Below are 18,672 nucleotides of genomic sequence, written 5' to 3'. Positions count from 1 at the left end.
TAGAAGAAAAGAGGGATATTGCTTTCAGGAGGAAAAAGGGTCACTATGCTCTTTTGGGTGTCTCTTGTCACGCCTCCTGCAATGATATAAGGGTTGCATACAGAAGACTGGCACTGAAATACCACCCTGATGTCATGCCTCTACACCAGCTTGAGACAACCACTGACCTTTTTTCTGAGGTAAATCAGGCTTATGATACTCTATCTCATCCATAAAAGAGAAAATCATATGATGATCTACACCTCATACCCCAAGTTTGGCACTGCCAGGATTGCGACATCCCCATCCTTATTTGGGCATTGGAGAGGAAGGAATTGGGAAACAGATCAATGTTGTGGTTGAGGGGGAATTGTGACCATGTTCTTATTTCTAACTCTAGTGTGTGGATTTTGGTTATGTATTAGAGATGAATAAGACCTTTAAAGACCTATTTTCCAGGTCTTTATATTGTTCTTTGTCGTGGTAATAAATGTTGATTGAATGATCTTGGACATTGTAAATATATAATTTTGAAACATTATAATGATGTGTGGAGATTGCATCGATTTTACAAGACACTTCAAGCTACTAGTTCCTTTTCTATTGCCTTACGGCTTTACCTTTGCAACATCTGGTGCAAATGCTAGTTAAGCTATATTTAAGATAAGTGGAAAGTACTAGCTACTATATAACCCTTATTAAATTTATGAAATTAATCATATGTTTACCAGTGAAATATATTGCTACCTTAAATGTCATGAATATAAATAATCATGCTAATGTAAAAAATTTATTAAATTCATGAGACTAATCTTAATTTTACCCGTTAAACATATTTCTAGTTTTATTAAATTCATGAGAGTAATCCTAATTTTACCCGTTAAACATATTTCTACTTTGAATGTACTCATGAATAGTCATGCTCTCACGACAGCTTTTTGTGGCATAATACAAAGTAAAAAACGAATTATCTTTAGTAAAACTTTTTAAAAACTTTTCCGAAATTAATTATTATGAAAACCGTTTGATGATTTAATACCTTTAAAACGGTTCGGAGAAGATAACTTCTCATTATGGAACCACCGGATGAAATAATACCTATGTTATTTGCGTTAAGAGGGCAAAAAATATAACGGTTTTCAATTTCTGTTTAAAGCCAAAAAAGAACCAAAATCAAAATTCGTAAATTCTCCTTTCGTCCTTTCTGCACATAGAGTTACAACGGCCTTCCTTTTTATATAAATCTTGAAAACAGATGATTTTACAGGAGGAGGGAAGCTTTATCTGATTTTAAAAAGAAAATAATCACTGCAAAAGGCGAGGTCCTTTTATTGGCTCCCGTGGAGGGCGGCATTTCCAAGTCAACATGATAAGTAAAAACAAACAAAATTTTGCCATTTGGAAGTCCAGACGACAGAAAAACTAGTTCTTTGGTACGGCTTCATTCAGGCGCGGACCATAGTGTAATATTTATTATTATGAAACGTGTTTGATTGATTAAGCATTAAATGCACATTCGGCTGGAGTCGTAGAAAACCTCCCGGACGTATCGTGACAGTAATCGTAAGTCATGTAATTTTTGCGAACCCAATCAAGTTTCCCCAGCTGAGATTCATCTAGGCTTTGAAATTCCGGCTGTTCCCACCAATTGTTGGCACCTGGAAGAGATGAATTAGATGGCGCGCTGCATGCATTCACTTCAAATGATTGGTAAGAGGCCACAAAAGGAGCTTTACCCCAATCTATTTTAACTCTTCCTCCATCAGTGGCCCAGTTTTCCCCGTTCCAAAGGGTGGAGAGGATCCTCATCGGTCGACTATTCGGATATGGGATACCCGCAGTTTCTTCATTGTTCTTGAACACCCTGATGGGGATAGAATCAACCCAAAATCTGCTCACAATATGCAAAATATACATATATTACAATACAAACAAAGACTAGAAATAAATACATTGTCTGTTTCAGTTATAAGGAATAAGCACATACACGATTTGATTGTGGTTCCAAAGAATTGAATAGTTATGGAAGTCCGCCGTGGGATCAAACCACAGATTCAATCTTTGTTCTCTATTCCCAACACCATTCGCAAAGACGTTTGTTTGTAGAATGTACGGATTTCCCGGCAGATTCCCCAGAAATTCGTAGTCAAGTTCATCGTGCGAAGCCGCGTCGGACGACATCTGAATGAAAAATACCAACATTAATATATTGAAGTTTTAATTATCTAAGTGGGAAATTGGGTTCAAGTACTGTAAATTGATAATGAATCTTCATTCCTGTGTCAAAATAGCTACTTACATAATAGGAAGTGACTGTTCCTGCCGAGTTTCCAGACACCAGCTTAATACTTATGCTCAAGCTGCCGAAGAGGTATTCGTTTTTGGACTGAAAACCAGAACCTGATGAACAACTAAAATTATTATTACAATTCTCAGCATTCAATACATTTATGTCCCTAAAAAGGAAATATTGTACCTGAGGCTTTATCCATAGTGAGCTGCGCCGTTTGGCCATTATTCAACAATTGAACGGTTCCCCATGAAATATCGAAATTGTCGCCGAAGCTGGAGGATTCTATGGAGGATAGAATCAGAATCAGAATCAGAATCAGCACTGAACTTACGTATACTATTTCTCGCCAATTGGTTCCAAATCCTAAACACTTTGCGCAGCGCTTCATTGCTGCTAATTATATTAAAAGGTGGGATTGTCGAAGTACTGCATATCTCTGAAAAACAAGCTGACACGAGTGAATCCCCTACCCTCTAAATATATGATGCAGAAATGTAACTTGGAGTCCCGTAACAGCTCTCGTAATCAATACGAGAGAATAATAAAAATGAATGACATCATAGAGCAGATGGCTGTCGCGTAGTTATCTAAATGAGTACTCCATGCTGGATTCCGTTAATTCTATGATTGTTCAAATGATACGCAAAAGCTTTGAAAGTATTACCTCAGCACCGTAGCTAAAATAGGAAGAAGCTTGACAAGCCGGTAATGCAACTATTTATGTACGGTGTCGGGTAATGCAACTATTTATGTACGGTGTTTCGTTTCTGCATAAGTTATAAATTTTTAAATATTTAAATTATTCCCATTAGATATCAAAAATATTGTTTTTGTTAAGTTATAAATTCTTATATCTTTAAATTACCACAATTAAATATCTCTTATTAGTCCCTGCCATCTGGCATCCGGCAGGGACTATAGTAATCGATCCGCGATGCTGTAGCATTAATTCGGGGCGACTTTAAGCGGCTTATGGCAAGGTAACCAAAGTTTTTGAACGCTGCTGTGTTTACCATGATCAGCGTAACCAAAGTTTCCGAAAGTGACCATTTTTGCCTTCTTATTTGGCCTCTTCCCGAGGCGGAAGAGGCTGGACCATAGGTTTATTTGCCTTTACCGTGTTTATTATCTCTGGCGGTCTACGTATATTTATATTAATGTTACAGGTATGTTAGCATTAGTTCGCTAACATTTGTTTGTAGGGTTGTTTGCAGGTTGGTATAGCAGGTTTGTTTGCAGGTTGGCAGCTGTTCTGCATGAAGTGGTGTACGTGTCGATGTCTCCACTGAATGGCTGTTGCAATCTCCCAAATAAAGTCCCTCCATCTCCCAGCGCTTTGTTAGGGTAACAATTGCCCTTTTCCTTGCTTCACTCCGGTCATTCGTGCCTCTGCCGCAAGGAGGTCGGTGACTCTTTCTCTCTTCCTGGTGGGTCTCATTTGCTCATTCCCTGCTCTGCATCTTGCTTCCTATTGTTGAAGAGGGTTTACCAGTTCTGAAGGTTATTGCAGTCCAGCCATGGCAATTGTTCATAGCTCTGGAGTCGTGTCAACGCTACACGGTCTGATTGAACCATCAGGTAAGAAAAATTCTTCAGTTTGCCTATTCCTTCGAGGCTACCAAATCTGTAGGTTTTCATTAAATGTTTTCAATCTTCCGGTTACTATTTTTCCCATGCAGTGGCCCAACCTCTTACCACACTATGAAAGATCAAGGGTTTACAGAAGCTTCATAGTTTTCCCCACTTTATCTTTATTCTTTTCTTGTTTTACCTATTCAATACTGCTGCCACTTAATTTTTTTTTAATGTGCAGTTATAAAGAGAATTTCCCTTTCGCAGCTTCATCTTGCGTGCTAGATTTTTCTCTATGCCAGTTGCAGGGTTCAGGTTAATTCCTCCTCCTTGTCTATTTCTTCCACCGAGAACCGGTTAAATAATCCTCATTTGATTTTCAAAGTTAAAGACTGTATTTACCCTTCTTCCTTTTTGCGTGGTACAGGTACGCTACCATTGGGTTATGCTCAACTGCCTAGAGATTGACTGTGGAATTTTGCGTAGGAACTTTGGCTGCGAAATTTTAGTACCTTAACGCACTTTGTAATGAACAGAGGCAGCATGCCGCGTGTGAACTCTTTTCTCGACCAGTAGTTCAACGTTAGTGCTCCATGGAGCGCACTGTTAAGCCGAAATTGGTCTAACTAAAGGTGACTAACGCTTTTGTCGTCTCGCTGCACCGCATTAGTATGGTATGGTTTACATCATGCCGTTATAATTTACAGAATTTCTGGAAAGATATTTTGAATTTACAGAGCATTTCGTTATAATTTAATGCCTTTGTGCTATAATCCAGATGCAACATGCGATAATTTAAGATTTTGTTCGAGAAGAAAATTTATTGAGATCAAATCTATTCTTGTCCTCTTGCAGCAGTTCTAGATTTTCCTATGGTTTGCAAATCTACTGATATGGGGGAACTCTGTTTAATACCGGCTTTGTTAGACTTCATAGTCAATATCAGTTACAGATTCTGTTCAGAATAGAGCCCTTAGAGTAGTATGTATATATTGCCTTTTGGACTAATTGCCAATTTAGTAGGAATCTGAGAGTACAAAGAGTGATGAAGGGCAAAACAGAACTTCCATAATAACTGATGAAATTAATTTAGTTTTTAGTAGGTCTGCAAAATTGCTATTAAGCAGTGACGTTCTTGAATCTCTATATATCCGTTACAGAGTTTCATATCAGAACTGGACATGAAAAGAATAGACAAATGACCTTTTTTATTCTACGCTGGAGCTGGAAGGTCATTTCGTACCTTTTTTATCCTTAGTAGGCACTGGAGCTGGAAGGCTTGTTTCTTTGTAAATTTTCTGATGGCGATCAGTAGACTTAGGAGAAACACCAGAATTGTGGTTGAAGCTCCACTGTCGGCAGCTTGCACATACATCATGAAACAGTAATGAGCTACAAATATAAAATAAGACTTCCAAGAGCCAAACTACATGGTCGTTACCTGAACAAATACCATCATCAGAAGACATATGAGAAAGAGTTTGCTTGCAGAAGCCATGGGAGCTGCTGACACACGAATACAAGAAAAGAGAAGCCTTCGTTCTCTGCATGGACACTGTGCCTCTCCTTCCAACACCTGTCGTTGGAAACACTCAGTTAAGAGAAGCCTTCGTTCTTTGCATGGGCACTGTGCCTCTCCTTCCAACACCTGTCGTTGGAAACACTCGACCGTTGGAATCGTATGCAACGCTCTGAGTTCTTTAAGATATTATTATTGGTTTATTGTAACATATAATTGATTTTTTGTGATTAATTTCACGTTCATTAACTTAACATGGATATTGACATGTAAACAATCAAATTACTAAACGAATAAATCAACAGAAGTATTTATATCATGTGACAAATAAGTATATGCCCATGTGATAGTCATAGCGTACATACATCTGTTTCATGAAACAGGCGTTTCGTGGAGTTCTTCGACGGTTGGAATCGTATGCAACGATCTAATTTCAGGTTCATTAACTTAACATGGAGATTGACATGTAAACAATCAAGGTACTAAACAAATAAATCAACGGAAGTATTTTTCGTTCAAATAAATTCTTTCACATTCAAGAGGTTTTAGTGTCTATTCAGTTTTTTTTAGTTCCTTAAATATTATAAACAGACAAACATACTTTACTTGAAGTAACATACCAACGACTCCCTTTCGTGAAGTTTTACTTTTCCAATAGAATGGTGGCTGTGGAATTTTGCGTAGGAACTTTGGCTGCGAAATTTTAGTACCTTAACGCCAATAGAATGGTGGATGTGGAAGAAAATTTCTACGCGTTTTTAAATAAACTTCAAAATATCCCTTATTAAAAGATTCCACAACCTCTTTAACAATATTTGTTTTTAAATCGTTTTCGTAATTCTTTAAAATCCCTTTTCCTTAAAAATGGGCTTACTCCCTTTTAAAATATTACAAGGCAACCTTCCTTTCTTTTAAATCATGTGTTTAAAAAGATTCATAACATACAGACCCGTGAAGTAACATACCAACGACTCCCTTTCGGGAAGTTTTACTTTTCCAATAGAACTCTTTTCTCGACCAGTAGTTCAACGTTAGTGCTCCATGGAGCGCACTGTTAAGCCGAAATTGGTCTAACTAAAGGTGACTAACGCTTTTGTCGTCTCGCTGCACCGCATTAGTATGGTATGGTTTGATTCCTAGACAACGTTAATCTTCAAAAAAAAATCAACGCAGAGTTCGCAGCAACCTTTGTCTCACAGCTGCTTCACTTCGCTACAATTTCTGTAGTGAGTCAGTGCTTTTTTGTTGTGAATGCACACACGTATGAAACGCTGTTCTCAACGAGTCTTACGCTATCTGCGCTCACATTGTTGTTCTCGAGACTCTTATGCAAACTTGTCTCTTTTTATTGCTATGAAGAGAACAAAAGTTTTGATTTTTTAGTGTTATAAATCACGTAAAAAATTACATTGGAAAGCTCAATAATAAATGACTCATTTAGATTTTACTTAAACTGGAGTACATGAAGCTGAATTAAAACAATTGAAAAAACGAGTTTGACACTTATAGGTCGTTGGAGAATCATAAATTGTTAGATTACATTCTCCAACAAAAACTTCGTGATGGGGTGACACCAAACAAACTTTGATATCTATTCGTTGTGGAACACATTTTTGTGTATGTGTTAGGTTTTCTATTTTACATGCTCTCCACTATTGACACGTGAAATTAAAGCCATTAAATGAACTTATATGGATTGGCTTCTAGCATTGAAGATTCTGTGTCTAGCTCTCAAACTCAAAAAGAGAGGCTGCAATTTTAAAAAAAGCAGTGACTAATATTGCAAGCAATTGCAGGTCTTGAGACGCCTTGGGAATCTCCATGGCTCGTATTGACTTCGCTGCTCCTCTCGGCCTTAATTCCATTGGTAAAGTTCACTGGCTCGGCAGGGACTTGCTGCTGTGCAGCCACCTTGGCTGAAGCGCCCGTTTCAAACTCAGTCTCACTCGCAGCATCTAAGCTATAAGCTAGCTCAACTTAGTGCAGGGACTCGCTGCATCGCAGCCTGACTTGTTATAATTGTAGTTACTAAATTTCTAAATTTGATATTAGAGCTGTGACCACTAAATTTGATATTTAATATTAAACCTTTAAAAATTACAAATTCGCCATGATTTAAAAAAAAATACCCTTCAAACTATGAAAGCCCTCATTGAATTAATTATAAATATGTAAGTAAATCCGAAGGATGTGTCTGCATATGCGTGGTATGGCGTTTTTAATAAGTTAATTAACCGTAAATTTGTGAAAAAATCAAAAGATCTTGTTCACATTGGGACCGGATGGCATTCCTAATAAACTGATCAAAGTATTCTCGAATCAGAAAATTTCATTGAACCTCCGGCTGGCACCGAACTTACAAAAACTTTCAATGAACTCCAACTCAATAATTATGAAGCTATGAGTTTGATAGTCCATCAAATTTATACTATCATTTTTTCTTTTGTCTGATAGTGGCGGTTAACAGATTTGATTGGACGCCTGCTGTGCATTATAATACCATTAATAAGCCATTTGATCGAATTTGAAGGCTGTCCAGATGTTATTTTTCAGATGAGTGCAAGACTTAAACCTGCTAAATTTTTTAGTGATCTGTCTTCTAGAGCTGGCAAAAAAACACATAATAATTCTGTTTGTAAGAGGCTTCTGATTATTATTTGGGCGAAATATTGGATTAATTTGAAATTATTTCATATTATCTTGAAATATTGGATTAATTTTAAATGATTTCTAATTAGCGTGAAATCTTCGACTAACTTGAAATTATTTCCGATTAGCGTGAAATCTAGGATTAACTCGAAATTATTCCGCAGAAGTATCTGTTCGTTATTTTCAAATGCGTGCAGAAGTATCTGTTCGTTATTTTCAAATGCGTGCATTACTGAAGCTCGCCAAACTTTTTGAGGGAGATTTGCGTTCTAGAGCTGGCAAACACTTAATAAATTAGGTTGAGATGGGTCTCCGATTATGTTTTGCTTGAAGTCTTGCTTAACTTTTAAGGAATCCATTGTAATGTGGATGATGATAGCAAAGTGAGATGTGAATTAGTGCAACCAACAATAATTGATGGATTTGGTGAAGTTGAAATTGTCAATGAAATTGACAATGAGCACATGCATGTTTGGATATCCCATCATAGTGTGGATGAACATTATGTTGATGATATGTATTTTTTCTTTTTTGAAATAGGGATTGATTGTGGCAATATGATAAGCGTCATGTTTAATGAATTAAATGTTGACGCTGGCACTATATCAGCAAGATATGAAGCAGTTGGAACTTCCCATGAAGCCAATATGTGATCTAGTAGCAGTTCATGATCAAGAACATGAATATCCACTAACCACATAATAGTGGAAGATAGTTTCGGTGAAGTTGAAAAGAAGGAAAAGAAGGAAGAGGTAGATCATCTCTCACTAAAGAGCATAATAAAGATGTTTTTAACATTTTTTTTAATATGCAGGTGTTCAAAATAACATGAGAGAAAAAGTTGAAAACAAAGTTGTTAATAAATTTGATGCAAATTTGAAGCTCATTGAAAAATGGATTCAGAAACCAATAGAAAATATTGATGCGAGTCTTAAAGAAGCAAATGGAATAAAAGAATTGAATAAAATTGTGAATATTGATCTTGAGTGTGCAGAATAGAGGAAAAAAGCAGCAGTACCTGATGATGAAAGTAAAAGGGATGTTTCTGAAGACAAAGATGAATGCATTGAATCCATTTTTCAGCAATGGAGTCAAGAAGAAATAATATTATGACATCCAGAAATATGGCAAAAATGAAGTCAAGAATATGAAACACAAGAAGCAAATCAAAGAAGATTGAAGATGCAATGTTTTGGCAGCAGTTCATAGTTGAACGAATATTTGAAGAGGAAGTTGTAGAAGACATGATCCAATTGTCTTTCAGATCAAGTTGAAGACAAGTCAAAGGAAAAGTGCAGCAACAACAAGTGAATAAATCCTAGATGAAAGGCAAAGGAGACAAAACATAAATTCACACACAAAACACAAGTTGTGGCTCTTCTATTGATCACACAAAATTTGATTCTTATAATGAACCCGGTGAAGGGTATTTAAACCTTTTCGACTAGCGACTCACCTAAAATATCTTAACATGCACACACACTTAACTCAATTAACTCACACTCTAAATATGGACTTCACCTAACACTTCATCCATCACTTGACTTGACTCAAAGCTTACTTAACTGACTCTCTAATTTTAGCCAACTCCTCATGTGGAAGTAATTACAATTTCCAACACTCCCTCTTAATTACGACCATATGACTCAACATAACTCAAACATGATTTAACTTGACTCAATTATCATTGAAACATGCGTGTTGGTCTATGTGACTCAAAACTTTTACTATTTTTCATTTTCCTTTTCTCTTCCAACAAGATATATATCCTCGAAATTGCTTCATTCTCTATTGAAATTTCTTGTTGTAGGCTTTATTCACTTCTTGTTGTTGCAATTTTTCTTTGACTTGTCTTGAACTTGTTCTGAAAAACAATTGGATCTTGTCTTCTACAACTTCCTCTTCAAATATTCATTCAACTATGGACTGCTGCCAAAACATTACATCTTCAAATTGTCTTCTTTGATTTGCTTCTTGTGTTTCATATTCCTTACTTTCTTTATGCCATATTTTTGGATACCAGAATCTTATCTCTTCTTGACTCCATTGCTGAAAAATGGTTTCAATGCATTCATATTTGTCTTCAGAAATGTCCATATCATTCTTTTCACTTTCATCATTAGGTACTGTTGTTTTTCTCATGTAATATGCACACTCAAGATCATTATGCACCATTTCATTCAATTCTCTTATTCCAACTATTGCTTTAAGACTCACATCAATTTGTTTTATTGGTTTCTGAATCCATTCTTCAATGAGCTTCAAATTTGCATTAAATTTATTGACAACCTTGCTTTCAACTCCTTCTCCCATGCTATTTTGAACACCTACATATTCAAAAACAATGTTAAAAACATTTTTAATATGACTCTCTTTAGTGAGAGCTTCCTACTCTTCATATGTCTTTTTTTCAACTGCATGGAGGTTGTCTTCCATTGTTATGTTTTTAGTGGATATTCTCATAAAAAACTCTTTAATCACTTTATCTTATTCTTGATCATTAACTGTTGCTAGATGACATACTGCTTCATGAGAAGTTCCAACTACTTCATATCTTGATGCTATAGTGGAAGCTTCAACCTTCAATGTTTCATCAAACATTGCACTTACCATATTGCCACAATCAATATTTATTTCAAAAAATAAAGCACACATATCATCAACATAATTTTCATCCACACTATGGTGGGATATCTGAGCATGCATGTGCTTATTGACAATTTCAACTTCACCAAATCCATTAATTGCAGTTGGTTGCACCAATTCGCATATCACTTTGTAGTCATCATCCACATGTGTCTCATTGCAATGGGATTCATTATCATTTGTATCGTCCACATTACAGTGGATTCCTTGAGCATTTATTTTCTCTTACTCTATTTCACACACATAAGCTTCAATTTCTCTCTCTATAATATTTGTTGCATCTTCTTCATCCATATGCATGCTTGCACAATGGGTTTCAATTTTATGGCCTTGACAACCATCATCCACTTTTGAGTGGGGTTCTCCAAGCTCTGTTTTCCTCTCAGAGTCTTTCTCATGTACTCTCAGATCTATGGTTGACTTCTTTGCTTGTGACATAACTTGATGTTGCATGTTGCTCCCCCTTGCACCAAACTCTTCCTCCAGGAACTTCCATGCTTCCTTGGAAGTTGTAGCTTTTGCTACCTTGCACAAACACTTCTCATCCAATGCCTGTTTTATCAAAATCAACGCTAAAGCATCACATACTCCATTATATGGGTTATTAGACCCATACTCAATTAACACTTTAGCTCTAAGAAAAGTCAACATCTTGATAATCCAATGATCAAAATATTCACTTGTAACATAGGAGGTGGTAGCAAATTAAAGCTACACCAATCACCTTTGATTTCTTCTTTGCCTTCTGCTAGACTTCTTAGTTCCTCAGCTACAGCCTGAACCTCTCTAACCATGGCAATGATCTTTGCCTCTTCTTGTCAATTTCTTTTCTTAATATGCTTCAGTTGTGCTTTGTGACCCATTACTATGGTATTTCCTGATTGCATGAGGCTATCTTCCATATCGCCCCTGAAAAAAATATAATTTTCCATATGTGTCCCCATAAGGCACAATGTCCACCCAAAACATTGTCATGCTTGACAAAAAAAACCAAAAAAATTACAGATGGACAGAATTTTGCGGAGCCCTAAATTCTCTTGCCAATAAAAATAGTTTTCCTTTTTTTATGCTCTTGAGAAAATAAAACAAAATCAATTCCAATAAAATTCTATTTTTAATTTTTTTTAATAAAAAAAATCAAAAAATCACTTTAAAAAATCTTTTTTATTCTTTTAAATCACTTTAAAAAAAATCTCCAAAAAAATTCTTTTATAAACCTTTATAGCATGCACCATACACCTTTTAATAAAAAACTTTATCATCCAACTTCCCACTCTAAATAGCTTTTTCGAAATAAGCCCTTTTGAAAAGAACTTCAAATGAGATCTTCTAAAATTTTCATAAGCCCTTTCTCACACGTGCTTTTCCTGTTTTAATAAATATTTTCAAAACCTTTTAAAAAACACACTTCAATATGCTTTCATAATCAAAGAGTGCAAAACTCAGAACTTGCTTCATTTGATTGCTTGAACAGGATTTTATACACAGCAAGGAAGCTTCTGGAGTTCGGTGGGGCGGTGGCTTCTCCAGGAAGCTATCCATTTCTCAATGTGTCTGTCGAATCCTCCAGATCAATCTAGCAACTACATTAATGGCGGGTGGTTGGAATTAATATCTTCCAACACTCCCCCTTAATTCCAACCATATGACAAATATACTATAGCACAATATACAAGACACTGTAAACATACTCTTAATTGTCATGCATGTTGGTCTAAGTCTCAACTAGGCTTACATTATAGTCTTGATTTTCTACAACACATAACTTACTTCTACAAAACTCAAATTTTGCCTTCCCAAGAGGCTTAGTGAATATGTGAGCTACATTCTCATTTGTATTACAGTATATAAGAGCAATTTCTTTTGATTGGACCTTTTCTCTTACAAAATGATATTGTGTGTCTATATGTTTTGAGCTTGCATGACATATAGGATTGTTCCCCAATTTGATGGTGCTTTGATTGTCACATCTGATCACTGTAGGTTCTTGTTAACCTTCACCAACATCTTCAAGTATTCTTCTGAGCCATATAGCTTCACAGGTGCCACTACATAATGATTTATATTCTGCTTCAGTTGATAACAAGGAAATTGTTGCCCATTTCTTACTGCTCCATGATATAGCTCCTGATCCTATGTTGAAGACGTATCCAATGGTGGATCTCCTGTCATCTGGATTTCCAGCCCAGTCAGAATCAGAATAACCTATCAATTCAACATTACAGGCATTAGTATATTTAATACCAAAATTGATAGTTCCCTTTAAGTATCGAAGGACGCTTTTTGCAGCTATCCAATGGCTTTCATGAGGCTTAGCCATGAATTGACTAAGTATGCTTACTACATAAGCAATGTCTGGCTTAGTGGTAGTGAGATAATTCAGACTTCCCACTAATTGTCGATACAATGTTCCATTCACCTCTTTTATTCCATCATCACTTCTTAATTTGACATTTTGTTCCAATGGAGTACTCAGTGCTTTACATCCATTCATATGAAATCTCTTTAGTTCTTCATTTTTATATTTTCTTTGTGTGATTAAGGTTCTTCCATCACCTCTCCATACTTCAAGACCTAGACAATAGTGCATCTCACCAAGATCCTTCATCTCAAATTCCTGTGATAACTTCATTTTTATATCTATAATCAATTTATCAGCACTCCCTGTTATTATTAGATCATCAACATATATAGAAAGTAATACTATATCCCCATTTCTGTCTTTCTTGACGTACAAATTAGGATCATTTTTACTCCTTTTAAATCCTTGCTGAAAGAAGAATTTGTCGATCTTCTCATATCAATATCTGGGGGCCTGTTTTAGCCCATATAAGGCCTTTTTTAACTTGCATACAAGATGTTCTTGACCTTTCTTTACAAATCCTTCTGGTTGAACAAGATAAATCTCTTCTTTTAAGTCACCATTTATAAAAGCTGACTTTAGATCTAATTGATGTAGCTTCCAATCATATTTAGTTGTCAATGCTATCATTATTCTAATTGTATTCATTTTTGCAATCGGAGCAAAATTATCTTCATAATCTATTCCTTCTTTTTGTGAATAACCTTTTGCAACCAATCTTGCCTTATACTTGTCTATGCTACCATCTGCATTAAATTTTGTCTTGTACAACCATTTTGATCCTATAGGGACTTTATTTTCAGGTAATTCTGTTAATTCCCAAGTTTCATTTTTCATTATAGAATCATATTCTTCTTTCATAGCTTCCATCCATTCTTTATGATTTTTGGCTTGTTCATAATTTAAGGGCTCAAAAACAGTCATTACTTGAGACATTAAAGCATAATCTTTATACCTGATGGGGGCTTGAATCTGTCGTGTTGACCTTCTTAGAGGTTCATTACTTTGTGGAGTACCTTCTTCTTTTCTTCTCTGTGGAGTGCCTTCATTTATTTGTGGACTTTGATTCCTTGATGTGTCTTTTGGAATGTCCATGTGTTCTAGTTCTTGAGTTGATTCCACAACTTCTTCTTCTTCCTTAAAGTTTTCATAAGAAGACTGCCATGTATTATGTTCATCTTCTTTTATTTGTTTATTTACATGCCCATGAAATATAACATCTCTACTTGCAAAGACCTTGTGAGTACTTGGATCATACATTTTATATGTTTTTTTATCAGTGGCAATATCCAATAAAAATACATTTGATGGCTTTGGCATCTAATTTTCTCCTATCCTCTTTAGGAATATGAGCAAAGGCCTTGCATACAAATGTCCTTAAATGGCTAATTTTAGGTTTAAAACCATAAAATGCTTCAAATGGTGTTTTGTGCTCAAGATACTTAGTAGGGCTTCTGTTCTTAAGATATACAGTTGTGTTAATCGCTTCGGCCCAAAAACTATTAGAAAGTCCTTTACTTTTTAACATACTTCGAGCACATTCAACTAATGTTCTATTCTTTCTTTCAGCTACTCCATTTTGTTGAGGTGTATGTGGTACTGTAAATTGTTGCATAATTCCATTTTCTTTGCAATATTTGATAAAAGCTCCTGAAGTGTATTCACCACCTTTATCTGATCAGAGAATTTTAATGCTCTTTCTTGTTTGCTTTTCAACCATACTCTTGAATTCTTTAAAGTATTCAAACATGTCACTTTTGTTTCTTATAAAGTATACTCAGGTGTATCTAGTGCTATCATCAATAAATATAAGAAAATAATATGCTCCACCAAGTGACTTAGTTTGCATTGGACCACATACATCAGTATGCACTAGTTCAAGTATTTCATGTTTTCTTCTATTTTCATGCACAGGAAATTCTTCCCTATGTTGTTTTCCTAGTGCACAACCTTCACATTCAAAGTGTTATCCCTTTATAATTGGAAGACCTTCTACCATCAGTTTCTTTTGTAGTAACATTAGGTCATTATGATTTAAGTGTCCATACCTTTGATTCCAAAGCTCTATAGTTGACATGCCTGATGCCAAAGCTTAATGCCCATTCTTCATTACATCCAACTTGTATAAACCTCCAACTCTCATTCCTTTTGCAACAACCTTGTAGTTGTCCTACACATCCTTTACCAAACAATGTGATTTCACAAATTCAACTTTTAAATGTTGATCTGTGATAGTAGAGACTGAAATTAAGTTTTTCTTTAATCCTGGAACATACACCACATTTTGAATTTGTTTTTCTTGTCCATTAGGCATCATAACACTTATATTACCATATCCTTTAATTTCATGTGATCTATTATCTCCTAAATAGATGTGTCCACCATTATTAATCTCATGATAAGTATCAAACCAATCTTTTTTGCATGACATATGGATTGATGCTCCAGAATCTATAAACCAAGCATTATCATCATCAGTTTCTGCTGATAAAGAAGCATTGGACACAAACAATTTAAGATTGCTAACCTCTTGACTAATTGCTTCATCTCTATCACCATAATTTCCTGAATACCTTCTTTGTTTAAATTGATCAGACCTCCTTTTCATGCAATTGTTAGTAAAATGACCAAGTTTTCCACAGTAATAGCACACATCATCTCTACTTGATTTGGTATTTATCCTTGGTAAAGGTGTACCATGAAATGATTTTACCTGTGGCTTTTTGCCTTTATTTTTCTCCCATTGTGTGCCTTTGAAGGACTGCTTCCCTTTGGCCATCAATGCCAAATCTGAATTGGGAGATTTCTGTTTAAGGCTTCTTCTTCGCTCTTCTTCCTGCATAAGTATACCTGCCAACTCATCAAAAGTAGGAGCCTTCTCTCTAGCTGAAAGACCAGTTATAAACATTTGATATTCATCAAGCATTCCATTTAATGTCACAGTAACCAAGTCTGTGCTAGATATTGATTCACCAATGTCACCTAATTTATCCTTTAGATCTTTAATTCTTGAAATAAAATCACTAACACTTTCATTTTCTTCCATCTTAATTGAAAGAAGCTTACTCTTTAAATACAATATTCGATTTGTAGTCTTCGTCTCATACAAATTTTTTAGAGTGTCCCATGTCTCCTTGGATGTTTTGCACTCTCTAATGTGTGGAATAATGTTGTCCTTAACCGTCATCCGTAATAACACCTTTGCTTTGTTATCCCGTCGCTCCCAATCTTGAATTGCAGCATCTATGGCTTGAGGGGACACTAGCTTAACTTCAGCTCCAGACACAATTGCCCATGTATTGTTTCCTTCCATCAAAGTCTGCAACTTAAACTTCCAATTTGCATAATTTTCACCATCTAACTTGTTAGAGTCAGATAAATAAGATTCTGCCAATATATTAGCCATTGTCAATAAGCTTCTAAATCCTTAAGTAAAAAATTTTATCCAATATTATCAGATATGGCTGCCTTCTTCTTTCTTCCTTTTTTTTTTTTAAAGCGCTGGTATCAATATGCAAAATCTATGCCTATTTGCAAAAAAACGACAACACCCTAAAGCTGTAGTGCATGCTGCTCATCTTATTTGTCCTATAATTCAAGTTAAATGGAATGCCTTCAAATGGCACTACCAACTGGTGCTTACTTGTTTGCAAAAGCAATGCCCTTTTCAATGCTTGACTTCAACTTTGGCTTAAGAGCTTCTAGAGATTTCTATTCATACTCCTTAACAACCACCGTTCTTTTCTTTAAACACAAAATTAAAACTGCTAGTATTTTTATTTATTTTAATGTATTATATCATATAAACTCACATAACAAGCTTTCACATGAACAACTCCAATAGGCACAAATAGTCCATCGCCACTACAAATGATCATTAATAGCATGCTACTTTTAAGAGTAAAGCACTAAAATAAACACCACCAGCCATCATTATCAGGCTTCATTAATGAACCTTGGAACAATCAACATTAGGAGAGATAGGCACGTTGAAATCGGTGACCTTTCATAGACCTGACAGATTGGCGACCTTTCCCAACTTGAACATATGTTTTCAGCAGTTCGGCTCCCTCCAACAAACCACTCCTCTGCACCAGCACAATCTTACACACAAGTTCAGAACAACGGGTTCTTACACAACTTTACGGCAACAAAAATCTTTATGGCAGCAAAAACAAACTTACACACAATCTGCAATTAACAACACTCAATCAGTGTTTGATCCTCGCATAAGTTGCACTACTACTGCAATTACACACAAACAAACCTCTCCAGGCAGACTGCAAGTCCACACCAGCTCTACCTGCAAAAGAACTCTCACAGCTGCAACACTTGCAGCAACAAACTCTCAACACAACTCACCTCACCTGAGCTCTAATACCAAATCAGAGAGTGCGGAACTCAGAACTTAACACACAAAACTCAGAACTTGCTTCATTTGATTGCTTGAATAGGTTTTTATACACAGCAAGGAAGCTTCTGGAGTTCGGTGGGGCAGTGCCTTCTCCAGGAAGCTATCCATTTCTCAATGCGTCCGCCGAATCCTCAAAATCAGTCTAGCAACTGCATTAATGGAAGGTGGTTGGAATTAATATCTTCCAACATTCATCATAACACTTTTAAATCACCCTGAAAGCTTTGACATTTTCCTTTTCACGCGTCAGTTCTCACAACCATGCAAGGGTTGTTCACGGGGCTGTACATTGAACTCTTTGGTAACTTATGCTTTGCGACGGACACCAGGGTTTCTATCCGCGACTCTTGTGATGAGAGGGTTGCATGTTAGCACCCTTTACATGAAGGTTGCTCATGTTAGTGAGATAACGCAACCCACCTTAAAGGAAACCGCATGCTGCCGGAATGGTGTAAGTGCATCTTTTGGAACGCGGTGATTACGGACGCCAGCCTGCGCTGTAACGCTTTGTATACAATTTACAATGTACGTCATAGTATTAATCACGAGAAAAATTTTACGGATTGTTGCTAATTTGTTTTCTCTAGCTCCTTGTAAAAAAGGCAGAGACAAAACATAAATTCACACACAAAACACATGACCTGGGTCTTCTATTGATCACACAAAATTTGAATCTTACCATGAATCTGGTGAGGGGTATTTAAACATTTTCAACTAGGGACTCGTCTAAAATATCTTAATATGCACACACACTTAACTCAGTGAACTTACACTCTAAATATAGACTGCCCTTAACACTTCATCCATCACTCATCACTCAACTTCACTCAACGCTTAATTAACTGACTCTCTAATTTTAACCAACTCCTCTTATAAAAATATTTAAAATTTCTATAAAAATATCCATACCCCAAAATTCTATAGTTGATACTTGTCCACAAAAGGGCAAAGGGAAGAGGCCCGAGAATTCTAATTTCTTGATGCAAAGTATTTCAATGGGGTAGGAGATTAATAAGAAAATTTAAGGAATGAATGAATTATCTCCAGGAACGACTACTGGAGCTAATGTTGTAATTCACCATATCATAAGACTTGCTCGTTACATTATGGTAACTAACTCTAACATCTCATTATGGGAACTAGCTATTTGATTATTTAATACATTTGAAATTCGTTGGAGAAGGTAACGTCTCATTATTGGGAGCTAACTATTTGATTACTTAGTACATTTGAAATTC

General features: G+C 35.9%; 1 protein-coding gene and 2 long non-coding RNA genes across 3 annotated transcripts in view; 2 read left to right on the top strand and 1 right to left on the bottom strand.

Annotated features, from left to right (window-relative positions):
• LOC149247283 (uncharacterized) overlaps positions 1 to 18,672 on the top strand; it is a 113,864-nt gene that overhangs the window by 8,955 nt on the left and 86,237 nt on the right. The gene's annotated exons all lie outside the window — the stretch shown is intronic.
• LOC149247287 (xyloglucan endotransglucosylase/hydrolase protein 9-like) lies at positions 1,471 to 2,660 on the bottom strand. The gene is made up of 4 exons (XM_089455858.1): positions 2,456 to 2,660; positions 2,279 to 2,379; positions 1,967 to 2,160; positions 1,471 to 1,870 (listed from the first exon to the last, which is right to left on the bottom strand). The coding sequence occupies exons 1-4, from the start codon at positions 2,658 to 2,660 to the stop codon at positions 1,477 to 1,479; spliced, it is 894 nt and encodes a 297-aa protein (XP_089311984.1). The 3' UTR covers positions 1,471 to 1,476.
• LOC149247286 (uncharacterized) lies at positions 3,492 to 4,303 on the top strand. The gene is made up of 3 exons (XR_016265620.1): positions 3,492 to 3,850; positions 4,086 to 4,159; positions 4,272 to 4,303. It is a non-coding gene; the product is annotated as an uncharacterized LOC149247286 (long non-coding RNA).

This window comes from Pinus tabuliformis, chromosome 7 (assembly GCF_031772625.1).
Source record: "Pinus tabuliformis cultivar Carrire ecotype Pingquan chromosome 7, CPIR1, whole genome shotgun sequence".
NCBI classification, from domain to species: domain Eukaryota; kingdom Viridiplantae; phylum Streptophyta; class Pinopsida; order Pinales; family Pinaceae; genus Pinus; species Pinus tabuliformis.
This window is presented reverse-complemented; position numbering and strand designations above follow the sequence as displayed.